Source organism: Ranitomeya variabilis, chromosome 5 (assembly GCF_051348905.1).
Source record: "Ranitomeya variabilis isolate aRanVar5 chromosome 5, aRanVar5.hap1, whole genome shotgun sequence".
Classification (NCBI taxonomy): domain Eukaryota; kingdom Metazoa; phylum Chordata; class Amphibia; order Anura; family Dendrobatidae; genus Ranitomeya; species Ranitomeya variabilis.
In genome coordinates, this window is record NC_135236.1 from 123418878 (window position 1) to 123435904 (window position 17027).

Here is a 17027-nt window from a genome sequence, read left to right on the forward strand (position 1 = left end):
TACCTCAGTCCTTTTCCTTGCTGCACTGCAGAGAGGCTGACTGCGCAAAAGAGGTTGTAGCCTGAAATATGTGACAGCAGACATTTTTGACAACTACTTAGATCATCTCATTAAGTTGGACTCATTTTAGCTTAAGAGACAACAGTACATAAGAAAACAGAGGATGAGGTTCTACCCGGAGAGCAAATCAGTACCAGGACTTATTTCTGACTGGGAGTATGAAGATGTACAGCACGGCAGGGTATGGGCCCCGCTCACTCTATACTGACCCCCAGTCCAGGGCCAGACTGGGACTAAAATTCAGCCCTGGCATTTGAAGTTACACAGGCCCACTTGTCACATGGTGACTGTATTATATCTTTGTACACTTGTAGGCAGGGCCGGTTTTAGGCAAAGTGGGGCCCTAGGCAAAGTTTAAAATGGGGCCCAAAATGCTAACATATTGCACATCACACAAAAGCATTTCGGTTGTATTTACAAGCGCTGAGTTCAGGCCGCTAAATGAGTTTGATCGACAATACTGAAGTTGTTCAACACTTGTTTCCCGGCCTCTTTCCACCGTCTGAGAAAGAATCATGGGACAGAACGATCACTTCACTAACAGATCACTAACCGATCCCCATACAGTATCATGTTATCAGCAGCACATCTACAGTTTACAGCGGCAATGTGCTGCTGAGAACAATTATTTTTGTTCCGGCAAAAACAATCTGAATATGCAGCATTTTACTTGTTTAGTATAATACACTCCATAGTCCTCCATATATTATAATGTGCTCCACAGTCCTCCATATAGTATAATACACTCCCTATAGTCCTCCATATATTAAAATACACTGCTCAGTCCTCCACATAATATAATACACTCCTCATAGTCCTCCATATAGCATAATACACTCCTCATAGTGCTCCATATAGTATAATGCACCACCATAGTCATCCATGTAGTACAATTCACTTCCCATAGTATAATGCACCCCATAGTTCTTCATATAGTATAACGTATTCCCCATAGTCCTCGATACAGTATAATGCAGCCCACATATAGTATAATGTAGCCACCACCCTACAGAATATAATGCGGCAACCACAGAGTATAATGCAGCCACCCCACAGAGTATAATGCAGCCACCCCAGAGTATAATGTAACCCATAGAATATAATACAGCCCACCTCCCCATAATATATAATGTAGCCCCCCATAGAATATAATGCAGCCCCCGATAGTATATAACCCAACCTCCCCCATAGAATATAATATACCCCCACAATAGTATATACCACAGCCACATACTACATAACATGGCCTCCCCATAGAAGATAATATACTCCCCATAGTATATAGCAAAGCCCGCATAGTATATAGCACAGCCCACATAGTAGATAACACAGCCCACACAGTAGTGTATACAGCACAGCCCACACAGTAGTATATACAGCACAGCTCACATAGTAGTATATACAGCACAGCCCGCACAGTAGTATATACAGCACAGCTCGCACAGTAGTATATACAGCACAGCCCGCACAGTGGTATATACAGCACAGCCCACACAGTAGTATATCCAGCACAGCCCGCGAAGTGGTATATCCAGCACAGTGGTATATACAGCACAGCCCGCACAGTGGTATATCCAGCACAGCCCGCACAGTGGTATATACAGCACAGCCCACACAGTGGTATATCCAGCACAGCCCGCACAGTGGTATATCCAGCACAGCCCGCACAGTGGTATATCCAGCACAGCCCGCACAGTGGTATATCCAGCACAGCCCGCACAGTAGTATATCCAGCACAGCCCGGACAGTGGTATATCCAGCACAGTGGTATATACAGCACAGCCCGCACAGTGGTATATATAGCACAGCCCGCACAGTGGTATATCCAGCACAGCCCGCACAGTGGTATATCCAGCACAGCCCACACAGTGGTATATCCAGCACAGCCCACACAGTGGTATATATAGCACAGCCCGCACAGTGGTATATCCAGCACAGCCCACACAGTGGTATATCCAGCACAGCCCCCACAGTGGTATATCCAGCACAGCCCACACAGTGGTATATCCAGCACAGCCCGCACAGTGGTATATCCAGCACAGCCCGCACAGTGGTATATCCAGCACAGCCCGCACAGTGGTATATCCAGCACAGCCCGCACAGTAGTATATCCAGCACAGCCCGGACAGTGGTATATCCAGCACAGTGGTATATACAGCACAGCCCGCACAGTGGTATATATAGCACAGCCCACACGGTGGTATATCCAGCACAGCCCGCACAGTGGTATATCCAGCACAGCCCACACAGTGGTATATCCAGCACAGCCCGCACAGTGGTATATCCAGCACAGCCCGCACAGTGGTATATCCAGCACAGCCCGCACAGTGGTATATCCAGCACAGCCCGCACAGTGGTATATACAGCACAGCCCGCACAGTGGTATATCCAGCACAGCCCGCACAGTGGTATATCCAGCACAGCCCACACAGTGGTATATCCAGCACAGTGGTATATACTGCACAGCCCGCACAGTGGTATGTACAGCACAGCCCACACAGTGGTATATACAGCACAGCCCGCACAGTGGTATATCCAGCACAGCCCGCACAGTGGTATATCCAGCACAGCCCGCACAGTGGTATATCCAGCACAGCCCGCACAGTAGTATATACAGCACAGCCCGCACAGTGGTATATACAGCACAGCCCGCACAGTGGTATATACAGCACAGCACACACAGTAGTATATCCAGCACAGCTCGCACAGTGGTATATACAGCACAGCCCGCACAGTGGTATAGCCCGCACAGTGGTATATACAGCACAGCCCGCACAGTGGTATATACAGCACAGCCCGCACAGTGGTATATCCAGCACAGCCCGCACAGTGGTATATACAGCACAGCCCGCACAGTAGTATATCCAGCACAGCCCGGACAGTGGTATATCCAGCACAGTGGTATATACAGCACAGCCCGCACAGTGGTATATATAGCACAGCCCGCACAGTGGTATATCCAGCACAGCCCACACAGTGGTATATCCAGCACAGCCCGCACAGTGGTATATCCAGCACAGCCCACACAGTGGTATATCCAGCACAGCCCGCACAGTGGTATATCCAGCACAGCCCACACAGTGGTATATCCAGCACAGCCCGCACAGTGGTTTATACAGCACAGCCCGCACAGTAGTATATCCAGCACAGCCCGGACAGTGGTATATCCAGCACAGTGGTATATACAGCACAGCCCGCACAGTGGTATATATAGCACAGCCCGCACAGTGGTATATCCAGCACAGCCCGCACAGTGGTATATCCAGCACAGCCCGCACAGTGGTATATCCAGCACAGCCCGCACAGTGGTATATCCAGCACAGCCCGCACAGTGGTATATCCAGCACAGCCCGCACAGTGGTATATCCAGCACAGCCCGCACAGTGGTATATACAGCACAGCCCGCACAGTGGTATATCCAGCACAGCCCGCACAGTGGTATATCCAGCACAGCCCACACAGTGGTATATCCAGCACAGTGGTATATACTGCACAGCCCGCACAGTGGTATGTACAGCACAGCCCACACAGTGGTATATACAGCACAGCCCGCACAGTGGTATATCCAGCACAGCCCGCACAGTGGTATATCCAGCACAGCCCGCACAGTGGTATATCCAGCACAGCCCGCACAGTAGTATATACAGCACAGCCCGCACAGTGGTATATACAGCACAGCCCGCACAGTGGTATATACAGCACAGCACACACAGTAGTATATCCAGCACAGCTCGCACAGTGGTATATACAGCACAGCCCGCACAGTGGTATAGCCCGCACAGTGGTATATACAGCACAGCCCGCACAGTGGTATATACAGCACAGCCCGCACAGTGGTATGTACAGCACAGCCCGCAGTGGTATATACAGCACAGCCCGCACAGTGGTATATCCAGCACAGCCCGCACAGTGGTATATCCAGCACAGCCCGCACAGTGGTATATACAGCACAGCCCGCCTAGTGGTAAATCCAGCACAGCCAGCATCTCTCCCCCCCCCCCCCCCGAGAATGTCCCCACAGTCCAGAAAAAAAACAAAACAAAAAACACTCTCCTCACCTTTCCTCTTGCCCGCGTTGCTTCCTGCTCCTGTCTCAGCGGCTGCAGTCTGCCCAGGACACAGTAGGTGTGCGATGATATGACGTCATCGCGCACCCGCAGTGTCAGAGGCAGAGCGGGGAATGATGGGAGAGGGAGCGTCTGTAGACACCCTCTCCTCCATCATTGCATTCAACTGTACCGGCGTCGACGCCGGTATAGTTGAATGCGGCGGCAGGGGGGTGAGTCGGCGGTGGGGGGAGGCGGATCGAGCGGCCCACGACTGGCACCGGCCCTTCTGGCATTTGCCAGAAGTGCTCGATGGCCAGTCCGGCCCTGCCCCAGTCAGTGTCAGACTGGGGTGCTAAGGGCCCACCAGTAACATTGACTTTGGGAGGGCCCTCTTTTCACCTGCATACAAATATTACTCTATCCTCAATCTCAAATGTACCTATATCTCTATATAATAATAAACTGACTAGTTTGGGTAATGAATGATGAGATGCTGCTTTTTTTCAGTACAGAGTGAATCATGCCAAGTACTGCCCATAAAAAGGGGTTGGTGGCCCAGATCTGCACGGGGCCCACCGGGGGATTCCCCTGCTCCCCTATGGGCCAGTCCGATCCTGCCCCCAGTACTTATCACCTATATTTACATCTTCCTTTTGTATCTGTATTTGTCATTCGCAGGAGTCATGGAATATTTCCCATAACCTTAATGAGCTGGGGCCTCTACTACCATCATTACCGCTGATAATGTTACGTACAAGGAGCAAAGAAGTGCTGTCTAACCTGTCTAATGTGAGCTCTATGGCTGGGGTGAGATTGAATGAACAACAGGTAAAGCACCTTCATGATCAATTGCTTTATTTTAAAGAGATTCTGTCATCCCAAAAGTGCCTTTAAACTAACAATACAGTGATATAGGGAACTTAGCCCCCAATAAAATCATACTAGTGCAAGCCTTGAGAAAATAACTTTTAATGTATGTGTAAATGAGGAGTCTTCAGTGTTCACTTGGTATGGTAGAAGAGTTCAGTGGGTCGTGTTGTCCCCTTATTTAGTATCTTAGGCATTTCCCCTGCTTATGATACACAGCACTCTCTTCCTAGTGTGAGCGCAGTCCTGAGTGTGTGCACGTGCGCTGACACTGGCTGTGCCGGCCACGCACACAGTTCATTTTGGGAATGCACACGGTGGTTGAGCGGCTTCCCCTACCTGGCTCCTGGCTGCCCTGAAACATGTGGAAGTGTAGTGAGCAGCTTCAGAGAGGAGGAGATGGCGGAGAAAGTGCAGCTCTTGGCTTAATTGTCTTCATTCAATCACTGAATAGGTGATTATCCTCTCTGCCACCAATGATAACATTTTATCTCCTAATATAAAGAAACAGCAACTCATCTACATGTGCTAAACTCGGAAACCCTTTATGTACATGGGCCTAGGATATGCAACATTGTGGAGGAACCAATGCGTGGCGACATTAATGATATAAGGTGAATAGATGATGAATCCTGATTAGGTCAGCCTGTATTATTATGTAGGAGAACATTACAGCAGTGGACTGTGTATTCTCCCCCATAATTCATTATCAGAACAGAATCCAACATTACGAGGGGAAGAGCTGAAGCTGAAGGAGATATTCCCCGAAAATATAGGTCTTCAGAGTCGTATGTGACCCAGCAATATTTATGGCATAACTAACTCATGTACAAGGTTTATGGATTCAGATTTATTTTTTCAAGTGCAAATTAATGTTGTATGACATGTTAATATAAATGTCTAAAATATCAAATCACACTTGTATGAATGACAAAAACAACCTATCTTCTTCCCATACAAGGCACTGCTGCTGATTCGGGAGGTCACACAAGGGATGCGTATGTCGGATGGAGTCAGGTAGGTTTGTGATCTCCCTGTTTTACAACATATGTGCGTGGAAACATCTATCATTTCATCTATGGGTATGTTGCCATGAAAAGTTTGGAAATCCGCAGCAGCGATATCTCGATTTTGCTGTATCTTTTGATTTGGAAATGCTCTGTATTTATTGCACATTTCACTGTTTGCTGAGGGCAAAAACCTGCAACATACAGTAAATTGACATTGTGTGGATGTCATACGCACAGCCCTGGTTAATATGTGCAAATATTCTTTACTTCTACTGTAATATCCAAAGGATTTTCCATATGGAAAATCTGGAGAGAAAATCTTCTCCTTATATTACCTCTTCAAACATACCCTCTTACTTGGCCTCTTGTGTGTAACTCCAATAAAGACATAGCACAATGAAAGACTCTATCCTTCTTCCCTAAGGGTAGTGTGAATTGTATAAATCTCATATCTTCCACTGGCATCACAACAATATCATAAGGCCAGAAGAGACCTACATGAATGGTCACATTTCTCTGCCATAAGAGTTGGAAAGTTGGACCAGACCTCCTGTCCCTGTTTGGGTGGTATGGTGACCTCGGCCCACCAACCTCATCTTTTTTATATTAATACATCCTACCTTATATATTTGTGTTATATCCATGTACCCTAATCAAAATCCTCCATCCCAAGTACAATTCTTCTCTTTATCACTTGTAGGTCCACAGTGACTCCATCCCACTGTGATTCCCTGATAAGCCTCCTACAAGATAACCTCACACAAGCTATGGAGCAGTTTCATGATATCATCAATGCATTACCGCAGCATGTGGTGAGAACACAAAATATAAATATTGCTCTGAGTTGAGTTTGTAGTAATCGGCACATTTTGGAATTAGACATTTCCATACTATGGGCCTAATACTAGTGTTTTGCACGACAGTCTTAATGAAGGCATTTGTTATGACTGTTGTCGGGTGTCCCGGGACCAGGGGCTCCTTCCCTGTCCCTAACGCTAGGGGAGCCCTAGCTCATCCTGTTCCCCGGATTACTTCTGATGATGAAGATGCCGGGGCCACTTACCTTGCCTTAGCTCCTGAATCCTCCCTCAGTCTGTACCCTTCCACCACCCAGGGAAGAGGGGAGTAGTAGTGTACCATAATACAACAACCTGACTAACAAGGTAATACATTACAGGGATAAAGGAAAATACCAATCATACAAATATACACACATAAACAACAGAGGTAAACACCGGGGAGTGGAGAATGTGGTTAAACCAAAGTAGGAGAAGAAAGGGAATTATTACACACACACAATATCTAGCAACAGTCACAGATAAATCCACCAAACGTCTTTCTCCAATAACAACCATCAACAACCTCGAGCCATGCAGTAAAAGCTAGCTCTGGCAATTAGTGCTAGCCAGGACTCAGTTTATATAGGAGATGGGAGTGGCAAGCTGACAGCCTTAACGCAGGAAAGCTTCCAGGAGCTCTCAACTGAGCAGATTAAACCCTGTACTGCTAAACGAAACTTACACCATTTAATATGAAGGTGAAGTGCTTCTAATCGGTGCTGGAGTAGGATGAATCAGACGCTGCGGTCTTCTGGCTCCTCTCTGTTGTGATAAACCCATGACAGCACTAGTGGAGAAAGAGGTTCCTAATTCATTAATAATGCCGTGCACCTCCACCAGAAATGTTACTCCTGTCAGGGACTGGAATACATTTCTGGAATAATTTACACCACTTTACGTAAGTTTTGACCAATTTTAGGCAAGTCTTGTCACGCCACATCCTGCACCAGTTCTACCGGCTGTAGCAAAGCTGTCCGACAATGGCATGAAAAAGACAAAAGTTGCAACATTTTGAGTTGCCAAAAACGTTGGGACATGTCAAAGTGTTTTGCGACTGAATTCTGGCATAAAAAACTTGATGAATTGGGTCCTATGTCCGTGTTCACATATTCACATTTCGTTCTGTGATAGAATTGACAGTAAATATCAAATAGGTATCCTGCTCTGTTATTTACCAATGTTATACCACACACCAAATCCATATTGTGAACCCTGAGTAAGCAGAATATGGATATAGCCAATCGTATCTGCATTACATAAATATTGTCGGGTCTTCCTTGACTAACTGCTATACACGTACTGTCTGTCTGTCCTATGTGATAGATATAATGACATGGCATATAAGTGTTACACATGTTCCCTCCTCCATCTCTTCTCCTGTTCAGATTCGCTGTGCACTGGATAAAGTAATTGCCCTTCCTCCATCTATTACTCTGCTGAAAAGTTTAAGCTCACAGATGATTGCCGAGATTCAGTAAGTAAAAGACATCAGTTCTGTCCACTGTTTAGCGGCCTCTGCCAGGAGCTGCAGACCAGCTTCTATTCTTTTTAATGGCAGCTGATCTACAGTACTCTACAGTTGTAAGGGGAAGAAACCAACTAGGCATGTCTCCTCCGTAATGGGTCCGGAACCGTCGGGGCTGTCACCTAAATTACAGGGGGAAAGCTTAAAGTGTGGGACCGCTCCCGGTACTCGAGAAAAGGGGGCATGGTCAAGCTGAGAGAACGTTCGCGAGCGAGGATTCAAACAGTTTGGGCGGGAACATCGAGCGCGCGAGACGCCTGTGAGGTAAAATCAGCTGTGAGGCGACTGGGCCGAGTAGAGCAGAGCCTGAGACGGAAATGCGCTTGGACAGGAGAATACCGACAAAGTACCGCTCAGACCCCGTTGTCCCCGCTGACATCCCTGCCCTCGCTGAGACTGCTGCCACAGCCGCCCCCCTGACAGCACTGACCGTGAGAGACAAGGTCTGTAAACGGGACATAGGAACCAAACGATACGACACAGCAAACCGGGCTGCCCATTGTAAACTGTTTGGGCAGTGCTGCAGGTCTCCATAGTGTTGGGACATTACCCGCTGAGTATAAGGACGTTTCCCCCTTCATCGCCTCATCTACTGTACCCAATACCCGCGTCAGGATCTTGAGGAGTCGCCGCCGTCGTTCGGACCATGAGAGGACACCACCAACATCAGGAGATATTACCACATCTTCCTCAGGACTGTGACAAACTCCCACTGCGATGCAATCTAAGCAGCCCCAGTCACAGACAGGAGTTCGACCATGGCGTCTGAGTGATAAGTTATGATTAGTTGAATTATCTGTTTTATTTGTCCTTGTTTCTTTAATTTAACCCCATTAGCCATTTACTGTATTAGGGAATATTGTCCCTCCGTTTTCTCCCTGCCTGGAGTTTCTGGTGTTTAATAAGTCCCCACCACCCTTGGTCTGTGTACAGTCCGTTACTGCATCCTCCGTACCTGCTATCTCACACAGTGACCACTGACCGGTCGAATAATTACTATGATAGAAATGGCACGGACACTGTGGGTTATCTCAATTATGTGTAAGCAGGTGCTAAGATGCAGTACGCAGGGATTGCAGAGCAGTACGGTATAACAATACTATTTATTCTTTTAACAGTAAAAGTTATAGTAATCTCGCAGGGAGTTAATAGGCAGTAGCAAAGAGCTATTGGAACAACAAGGGTTAAATGAAATAAGCAAAACCAGTGTGACAGTCTAAGTTTCAAACAACACTTATCGTAGCTCCTGGTGGGGTAGTAGTACCAGCAACTAGGGTCTAGGGTCCTCAGATCGTGTCCAAAGTTAACAATCCGTCTTCTGGCGGCAGCGAGTGGTCTCCGGTTTTACCCGCTGAGCCACTAGTACATAAGCCCGCGCAGGGATCTGCCCCAGGTGCAGGGAGGCACCGTCCAGCCACCTGACATGGCTGTCTGAGGTGTCTCCCTGGTGGTGGCGCTTTGCAGCCTCCTGGCCTGGGAGTCGGCCATTCTACTAGCTGGCTGTCAAGCTGACAGTCGGCTCAGAGAAAGTGCAGTGCGCCGGCTTCCGTTGTTCAATTATACTTGCGTTATTCAGACATGAGTACAATTGAAGCAGTGGGACATCAGCACTGTGATCAGGTCATGTGATCTCGCTGCTAACGTCATTCACTGGCACTGCAGAGGCGCGAACGGTGGTAGGTGCTCCAGTGGAGCTGAAGACACCAAAGCATTGTTGTAACTTGGCGGGGGCTGAATAAATTGATTTATATTTCACTCCCAACATAACTGTCCATACTTCTGTTTTAGGCCCAGTACTGTATCTCTCCTTCCAGCCAATAGCTGTAGATATGTACTGCACATGCTGAAATCTGAAGCTCAGTCTGTGGCCGCCTTACCTCAGCAGCGTCGCTTTGGCTTGCTTGATGCACTCATAAGTTGCCTGGTAAGACCATGCTGCCAGCTCACCAATATTCACCTTTGCATACACATACATTTGCACATATAAGCACTATGTCATCTTTCTTTTTCTGCAGAATTCTGCAGGAACCATTGACCCTCGGGCACAATTTATCATTCTTGGAAGCTTAGCTCCATTTCTCAAAGGCTCAGTTTATCTCACATTGTCCCAGGGAATGATGCTAAAGAATGTTGAACGTGTGACAAATTACTGCTATCCTCAAGAAACATGGCTGCCATTATCACAACTGCTGCAAGAATCACAAAGCTTTGGGTATGTAACACCCAGGTGTCAGGGGATACTGAACAAGGTCAGCATATAAATCAGCAGACAAATCAGCGGCAGATAAACAACAAGAATGTGTATATAGTGTCCTTGTCCTCTCATACGGACATGTGTAGGATTCCAGGGATGCTGCTGCCAACACTAGCTCTCATGCATCAGCTTCATCGCCATCTATATATGTAGAACTGGAAGTCCGCTGTTTTCTTCTTCTTCTAACCCCACCAGCTGCTATCTCTAACACTGAGAGAAGGCAGAAGCAGAGCAGAGAAAGCTGGCACAGCCAAGAACAAAATGTTCTGTTGGATCAGTAGCAGAAGCAGTAGGATAGTTGGGAGACCATATTTTACATGTTCAGAAATTCTACATGGGCACTAATGATGTTTTCACATAGTGTTGTTTGCTGAATTATTTACATGCACAATACCTAATTAGGCATATAGATGACATAGAAAAGTAAGGTGAAAAAAATTATAATGAGGTGCACAATCATTTATCTTTTATTCTTTTTAGCTCTCCGACTCTTTGGACACCTCTGCTGCTGGAACGTTTGGACAGGTTGGTTCCTTTACTGCCACTCAACTCACTGCAGTCTCTCAACATGGTGAGTTCCAGCCTATAGAAGTGACATCATACAGTACTCCTTTAAAGACCAGGACATTTTCATTTTTGTGCTCTTGTTATTTTCTCGTCTTCTTCTAAAAGCCCTAACTTTTTTTAATTTTCCGTAGCCATAGATGTAAAGCTTATTTTTTGCAGAACAAGCTGTAGTTTGGATTGGTACCATTCCAGGTGGGATGGAATGGTGAAAAAAAATGCAGTTCCATAATTGTTTCTTTTGAGGGACTTTTTTTTGGCGTTCATTTTGCGGTAATAATGACCTGTAAACATGATTGTCCTGGTCAGTATGATCATGGCGATAATAAACTTGTATAGTTTTGTCCTTCTATTTAAGTTCTAAAAAATAAATTCAGAATTTTGTAAAAAAAAATAAAAATTTGCTTTGTGATGACATTTTCGGAGACCTGTAACATTTTTACTTTTCCGTTGATGGAGCTACGTGAGGGCCTGTTTTCGGATTGGCAAACTAACCCTTTTATTGATACTCATTTGGGGTACATATGATTTTTGATAGTTTGCTTTTTATTACATTTTTTAGAGAGGTAACGTGACAAAAAAAAGCTATTCTGGCTGTTTGATTTTTTCCTCTTTGCAGTGTTTGCCATTTGGGTTACGGTAATTGCATTTTGATAGATTGCACTTTTACGGACATGGTGATTGATACAAAACATATTGTTTAATTTTTTAATGGGGGAAAAAGGGGTGATTTTTATTTTTATATTTTTCATATTTTAATTTTTTTTTACATTTTGTTTTAGTCTCTTTATATTTTATACTGTAATACTTTAGGATTGCAGTTTATTGTACAAATCATGGTCCCACTTGCGGATGCCTGCCCAGAACTTTTATTCACATTCAAATGCAGGAAGCAATTAATGTACTTGAAAATAAGGCTCCACCTTGTAAAATATTTTTAGTTTTACTGTCAAAATTCTGTTCTGGTTTGTTTAATACTATATCTGTTTTCCTGATGATATCTTTAAGTTGATGTATGCAAGAAGCTCCTCAGCTCCCCCAAATGGTGGCATCAGGAAACCAGGATTTTTTTTTATCTTAGAGGGGAAGAAAACTTTTAAAAGACTTTTGACATATAGTGTCATGTCGGACGCTGTTCAGACCAGGTCGTCCGACAGACAGCGGTAATTCCGCGTTTGACCACTGTTTGCTCATTGGCGTCGGCTAGTTTTCGTCTGGCTTCTCCGGGGTTAATTTATCTGATCCTCGGATTGGAAGCTGGGCCATGCCCATTTCCTTTAAATGGTTCTCCTGATCTTAGGGCGTCGCCGATTATAGCTTCTGTCTTATCCGTAGTTATCTCGGTCCGGAGTGGAGAGCTGGTTGTTGGAGAATCGTTGCTGGTGGTGTATTTTCCTTTGTCTTATTTACTCCTTCCTATATTTGTATTTATTTTGCCCTGCACCTTTATAGTGTATTCCTGATTGACTGCGGCGTGGTGTATATTTTCCTTTATCCTTGTTTGTTATAATTGTGGGTATTGGTCTATTGCATTCACTGGGTGGTGGGCGGTGGTGTTCAGTCTAGGGCTGAATCAGGAATCAGGGTGAGGGTGGAGGCCTGAACATGCACACCTTCAGTGTAAACTTCAGGTAGAGGGTCAGACAGGGTTTCCCTAGTCTGAGGGAAATTGCAGGGGCCCAGATTATTAGCTCTCGCCCTCCTTGTATCCCCGTGACATATAGTCACATCAGAATCCATTATCGGTGGGGATTGGGACTTGAGACCCTCACCAATTGATAGGAAGAAGAGGAACCACTTAGCTAATTTTCAGAGTGCAACCAGTGCAGAGTAGACTTTTTATGGGTCTGTACACCACTCTACTGTGTGCATAAGACCGAAGTTTGGAAGCTGTAATATTGACCATAACAGTGGCCAGTCAGCTTCCCACTTTAGTTAATGATAATTAAGTAAAAATATGAGAATATATTTAGTTTTCATTCTCAGAGAACAAAATTACAAGTTAGGTTTGCATATTTGGTGCCTGTATTAGATGATTCTAAAGAAAATGGTAAAGATTGCTACAAATTTTCACAATGTGATGTCGTTGCTTATGGCAAGGACCCGGGATGATGTTTTAATTTTATTGAACTGCATATACAGAGAGGCAAAATAATGAGCAACACTCTAATTTGTATGGCTTTTGTTTCCTGTTCCCTTATTTTATGAAGGCTGCACTTTCTAGCTGTTGGTTATTTAAAATGCTGTCTGAAGAACGATTATGGAGGAAATCAGAATTGGGTACTGCCTGCACAAAGGGTGAAACGGTGGACCAGCGGGCAGAGAACATGCAGAAACAACGTACATTGCTCCAACGGTTGTTTTTGGCTCGCTCCATGTCGAATAGTTCAGGTTCGAGTTGGTTGGATTGAATTGTAGGAAGTCCTATTAGGTTAAGAGCATACAACGTCCTTTTCTGGTGAATTACTTGCTGAAAACCACCTGAAAAAGCACTAACTAAACGCTCAAAAGAATGAGCTTATGTATTTCTATGTAAAAATTACTTACTGTTCATAAGTTCAGTCTTTTCAGCAATTTTTTAAGCACTTCAGGTTTCCAAAGATGCCAAGTGGTTAAAAGAAGTAAGCTGATCATTCTTCAAGGGGCTTCCTTTTGTATGATGCTCTAAACCTTATAATACAAGTCAATGGTGCAGCTCTAAAGACGCCCAGGCATCTTTTAAAATGTTTTGCAAGTGTTTTTTTTTTTGTGGGTTTCTTTGTTGAATGAAGTTAAAAAACGTCTGGAAAATGCAAGTACAAAAAAAGACACAAAACACTGGTAGAATGCTTGAAAAACGTATAGCAGTCAAAGACATTGAAAAAGCACTTCTAAAATGACCCAAGAATGCTTAAAAAGATGCATCAGGGAAAAAAAGCTCAGCATTTCCTGAAGCGTCTTTCTCTTGAAAAACTTAGTGGGTTTAACTGCTTGAAAAAGACGTTGCACATGCTCTTAGCTTATTATTGTAAGCTTTACAATCCTCTGTAAATTAGCTGAAAATACTCAAGCTTTCTAAAAAAAAAAAAAAGAAAACATTGTCAGGACGGGACCCTCTACATCTCTGTAATCACTCTCAATTCTCTAAATAAAGAGTAGAGGTATGTTATCTTTTATGAAATTGACGTCAGTATGAAAGTTAACTTTATTGTCTGTTTAGCTACTACATAATTTGTTGCATAAATCAGAGAGGTGTTTTGCACAGGGAATGGTTTTTGCAGCAAATCAACCACTTTTAAAAAAATTGGAAAATTTGTTAAGAAAACCACGCTTTAAAAAAAATAATTTTTATTCATTCAATAAAATTAAATTAGTAGAAGAGCAGAGAAAAGGAAAAATTCTTCTTTTCTCCCCTACATCATCTTCAGGGCAGAGTTGGAGAGGCTCATATACATATAGGTCGCTTACTCTGCCTTGAATGGGCCTCTCCAAGTCTGCCCAGAAGATAATGTAGGGGATTTATATATGTATTTGATGCTCAGCCGCTCCTATCGGGTTTGGCTAACCTTAAAGAGTAATCATTGTTTTAATTTTCTTTCTTGATACATCAATAGCACATGTGAATATACAAGGCTTTGTAATACATGATATCAGAGAAATTTGCTTCCTTCTCCTCCTGGACTGATCTTTCATTATCACAATTCTATATTCTCAGGTAAAATCTGTCTTCAGTGAATACACATTTTCCCATAACTGAGATAGGAGATAACAGTTGGGGCTCATAAAATGTTATGGAGAACTGTTACTGTTGTTTCAGAAACATTTTCAGCACAATGTCTATGTCCGCCTCCTCCTAGTCCTCTCCATAGAATTTTACAAGCACAACTCTCTTATCTCCGTAATGGGAACACGTGTCTTCACTGAATATAGTTTTTAGTCATGAATTCAGAGTGCAAAATCAATCCAGCACATGAAAGAAGCAGATTTCACTGAAAGGATATATTACAAATTTACTTATTTTCAGCTGTACTATTGATTGCTGAAATAAAAATTAAAATGTTGGCTACTGTTTAATCTAAATGTTTGTCGGTGAATGAAGACCTTTCATTGTAGTCTTACGATGCAAATATGAACTAATTGGACATCATAGAACAAAATTAATAAAAATGTCTATAAACAATGTACAATCTGACTATATGATTGTTTCCTTGAAAGGATTTATCATTTATTGCTTTTTCTTCTCTATTCAGTGCTGGTACCGGAGTGTGCAAATCTTCGTGGCAGCATTGTCTCGGCTTGGGGTGTAGAAGTTCTCCTCTCCATGACTCCTGTCAATTTTATGGACTGCCTGGAACAAATAGGTCAGGATCCTGATATTCCTAACAGTGAGCTGTCTCCTTTATTGACCGGAGTACTGAAGGTAGGAAATCTGGGGTTTTCAGATATCAGCCTTAGGTTGAAAGCACAAGAATACTTTGGAATATGCTGGCCTTATATAAGTGAGCATAATGGTATACTGGCTGCATTCTCTTTATAGATAGCTGGACCTGTGTCTGTCCTTCCTAAACATGTCGTTTTGCGGCTCGGTCGTTTGGCCACTAAGCTTAGTGTGAAGCAACTCAAGGTGGTTTCTTTAGAAGATTTGCAAGTTGTGGAGGCTTTTGGAAACCAGCAAGAATGGACTACGAGTCAGGTAATGAAATTTCTATAAGTGAGATTCTGGCTTGGCTTCTATCCTAAGTCATGTGACAAGGCTCATTAAACGGTCGACATTGACTGTTAGGATTGCTACTTCCAATAGCTGGCACAGGAGTTCTAGTTCTCTTCCTCTCTGAAGAGACAATTTGTATAAGGCCTCATTCAGTTGTCCTTGCAAATCGATTTGTGCATGCACCTCAATGCACGGACTGGTCGTGGCTCTCCCAACCTGGGCGTGACAGCCTCATAGAAATATATAAAGCCATAATGCTCTGGTCCTTCATCAGACCAGGATCAACGGGTGTTTGAATAAGCCTTTAATGCCTACAATTCTTTCTTGTAATTTTACATGAAATACAGCTCTGGAAAAAATTAAGAGACCTCTGCAGTTTGTCTCATTTTTCTCTTTATATTTACATTTTTTAGTGAAATGTAAATTGTTCACTTATTCTACAAACTTCTGACAACATGTCTCTGAATTTCCAAGCAATACATATTGTATTTTTTTTCTGAAAAGGAGAAATTGTCAAAATGAAAAAAAAAAAAACGAACAAAAAAAACCCCAGTGCTTTCAGACCTCAAATAATGTAAAGAAAACAAGTTCATAATCATTTAGAAACAACAATACTAATGTTTTAACTCGGGAAGAGTTCAGAAATCAATGTTTGTGGAATAACCATGATTTTTAATCACAGCTTTCATGCGTCTTGGCATGCTTTCCACCAGTCTTTCACACTGCTTCTGGTGCAAAAATGTAAGCAGTTCTTCTTTGTTTGATGGCTTGTGACTATCCATCATCCTCTTGATTACATTCCAGAGGTTTTCAATGGGGTTCAGGTCTGGAGATTGGGCTGCCCATGACAGGGTTTTGGTGTGGTGGTCTCTTACTTTTTGCCAGGGCTGTATATATAATGAATACCATCCTACAACCTCCTGAATATTCAATGAGCTCTGGAATATTGACATTTCATTATCTTAATATTTCCACAGCTAAACACATTGGTCAATAGATTCCTGAAGACTTATAAAGTCACAGCCAAGGATTTGACTGCATTGCACTTGGTGACTCTTGGATACTTAATTTGTGGTCTACCTGAGATAGACATACAACAGATCACACCACTGGAATTTTGGTATTTTGCCTTTTTTTCCATTAGTGTAGTAATCGAATATATAATAATA

The 17027-nt window shown here is 43.7% G+C and overlaps 1 protein-coding gene across 1 annotated transcript in view; it reads left to right on the forward strand.

Annotated features, from left to right (window-relative positions):
- Window positions 1–17027, forward strand: part of LOC143775260 (uncharacterized) — a 93296-nt gene that overhangs the window by 57452 nt on the left and 18817 nt on the right. The window contains exons 15-25 of the mRNA XM_077263178.1: window positions 4788–4937; window positions 5938–5993; window positions 6687–6798; window positions 8211–8299; window positions 10139–10274; window positions 10366–10562; window positions 11085–11175; window positions 13379–13559; window positions 15398–15567; window positions 15685–15840; window positions 16836–16978. Of these exons, the coding sequence (XP_077119293.1) occupies window positions 4788–4937; window positions 5938–5993; window positions 6687–6798; window positions 8211–8299; window positions 10139–10274; window positions 10366–10562; window positions 11085–11175; window positions 13379–13559; window positions 15398–15567; window positions 15685–15840; window positions 16836–16978 (1481 nt within the window). The remainder of the gene's footprint in view (window positions 1–4787; window positions 4938–5937; window positions 5994–6686; window positions 6799–8210; window positions 8300–10138; window positions 10275–10365; window positions 10563–11084; window positions 11176–13378; window positions 13560–15397; window positions 15568–15684; window positions 15841–16835; window positions 16979–17027) is intronic.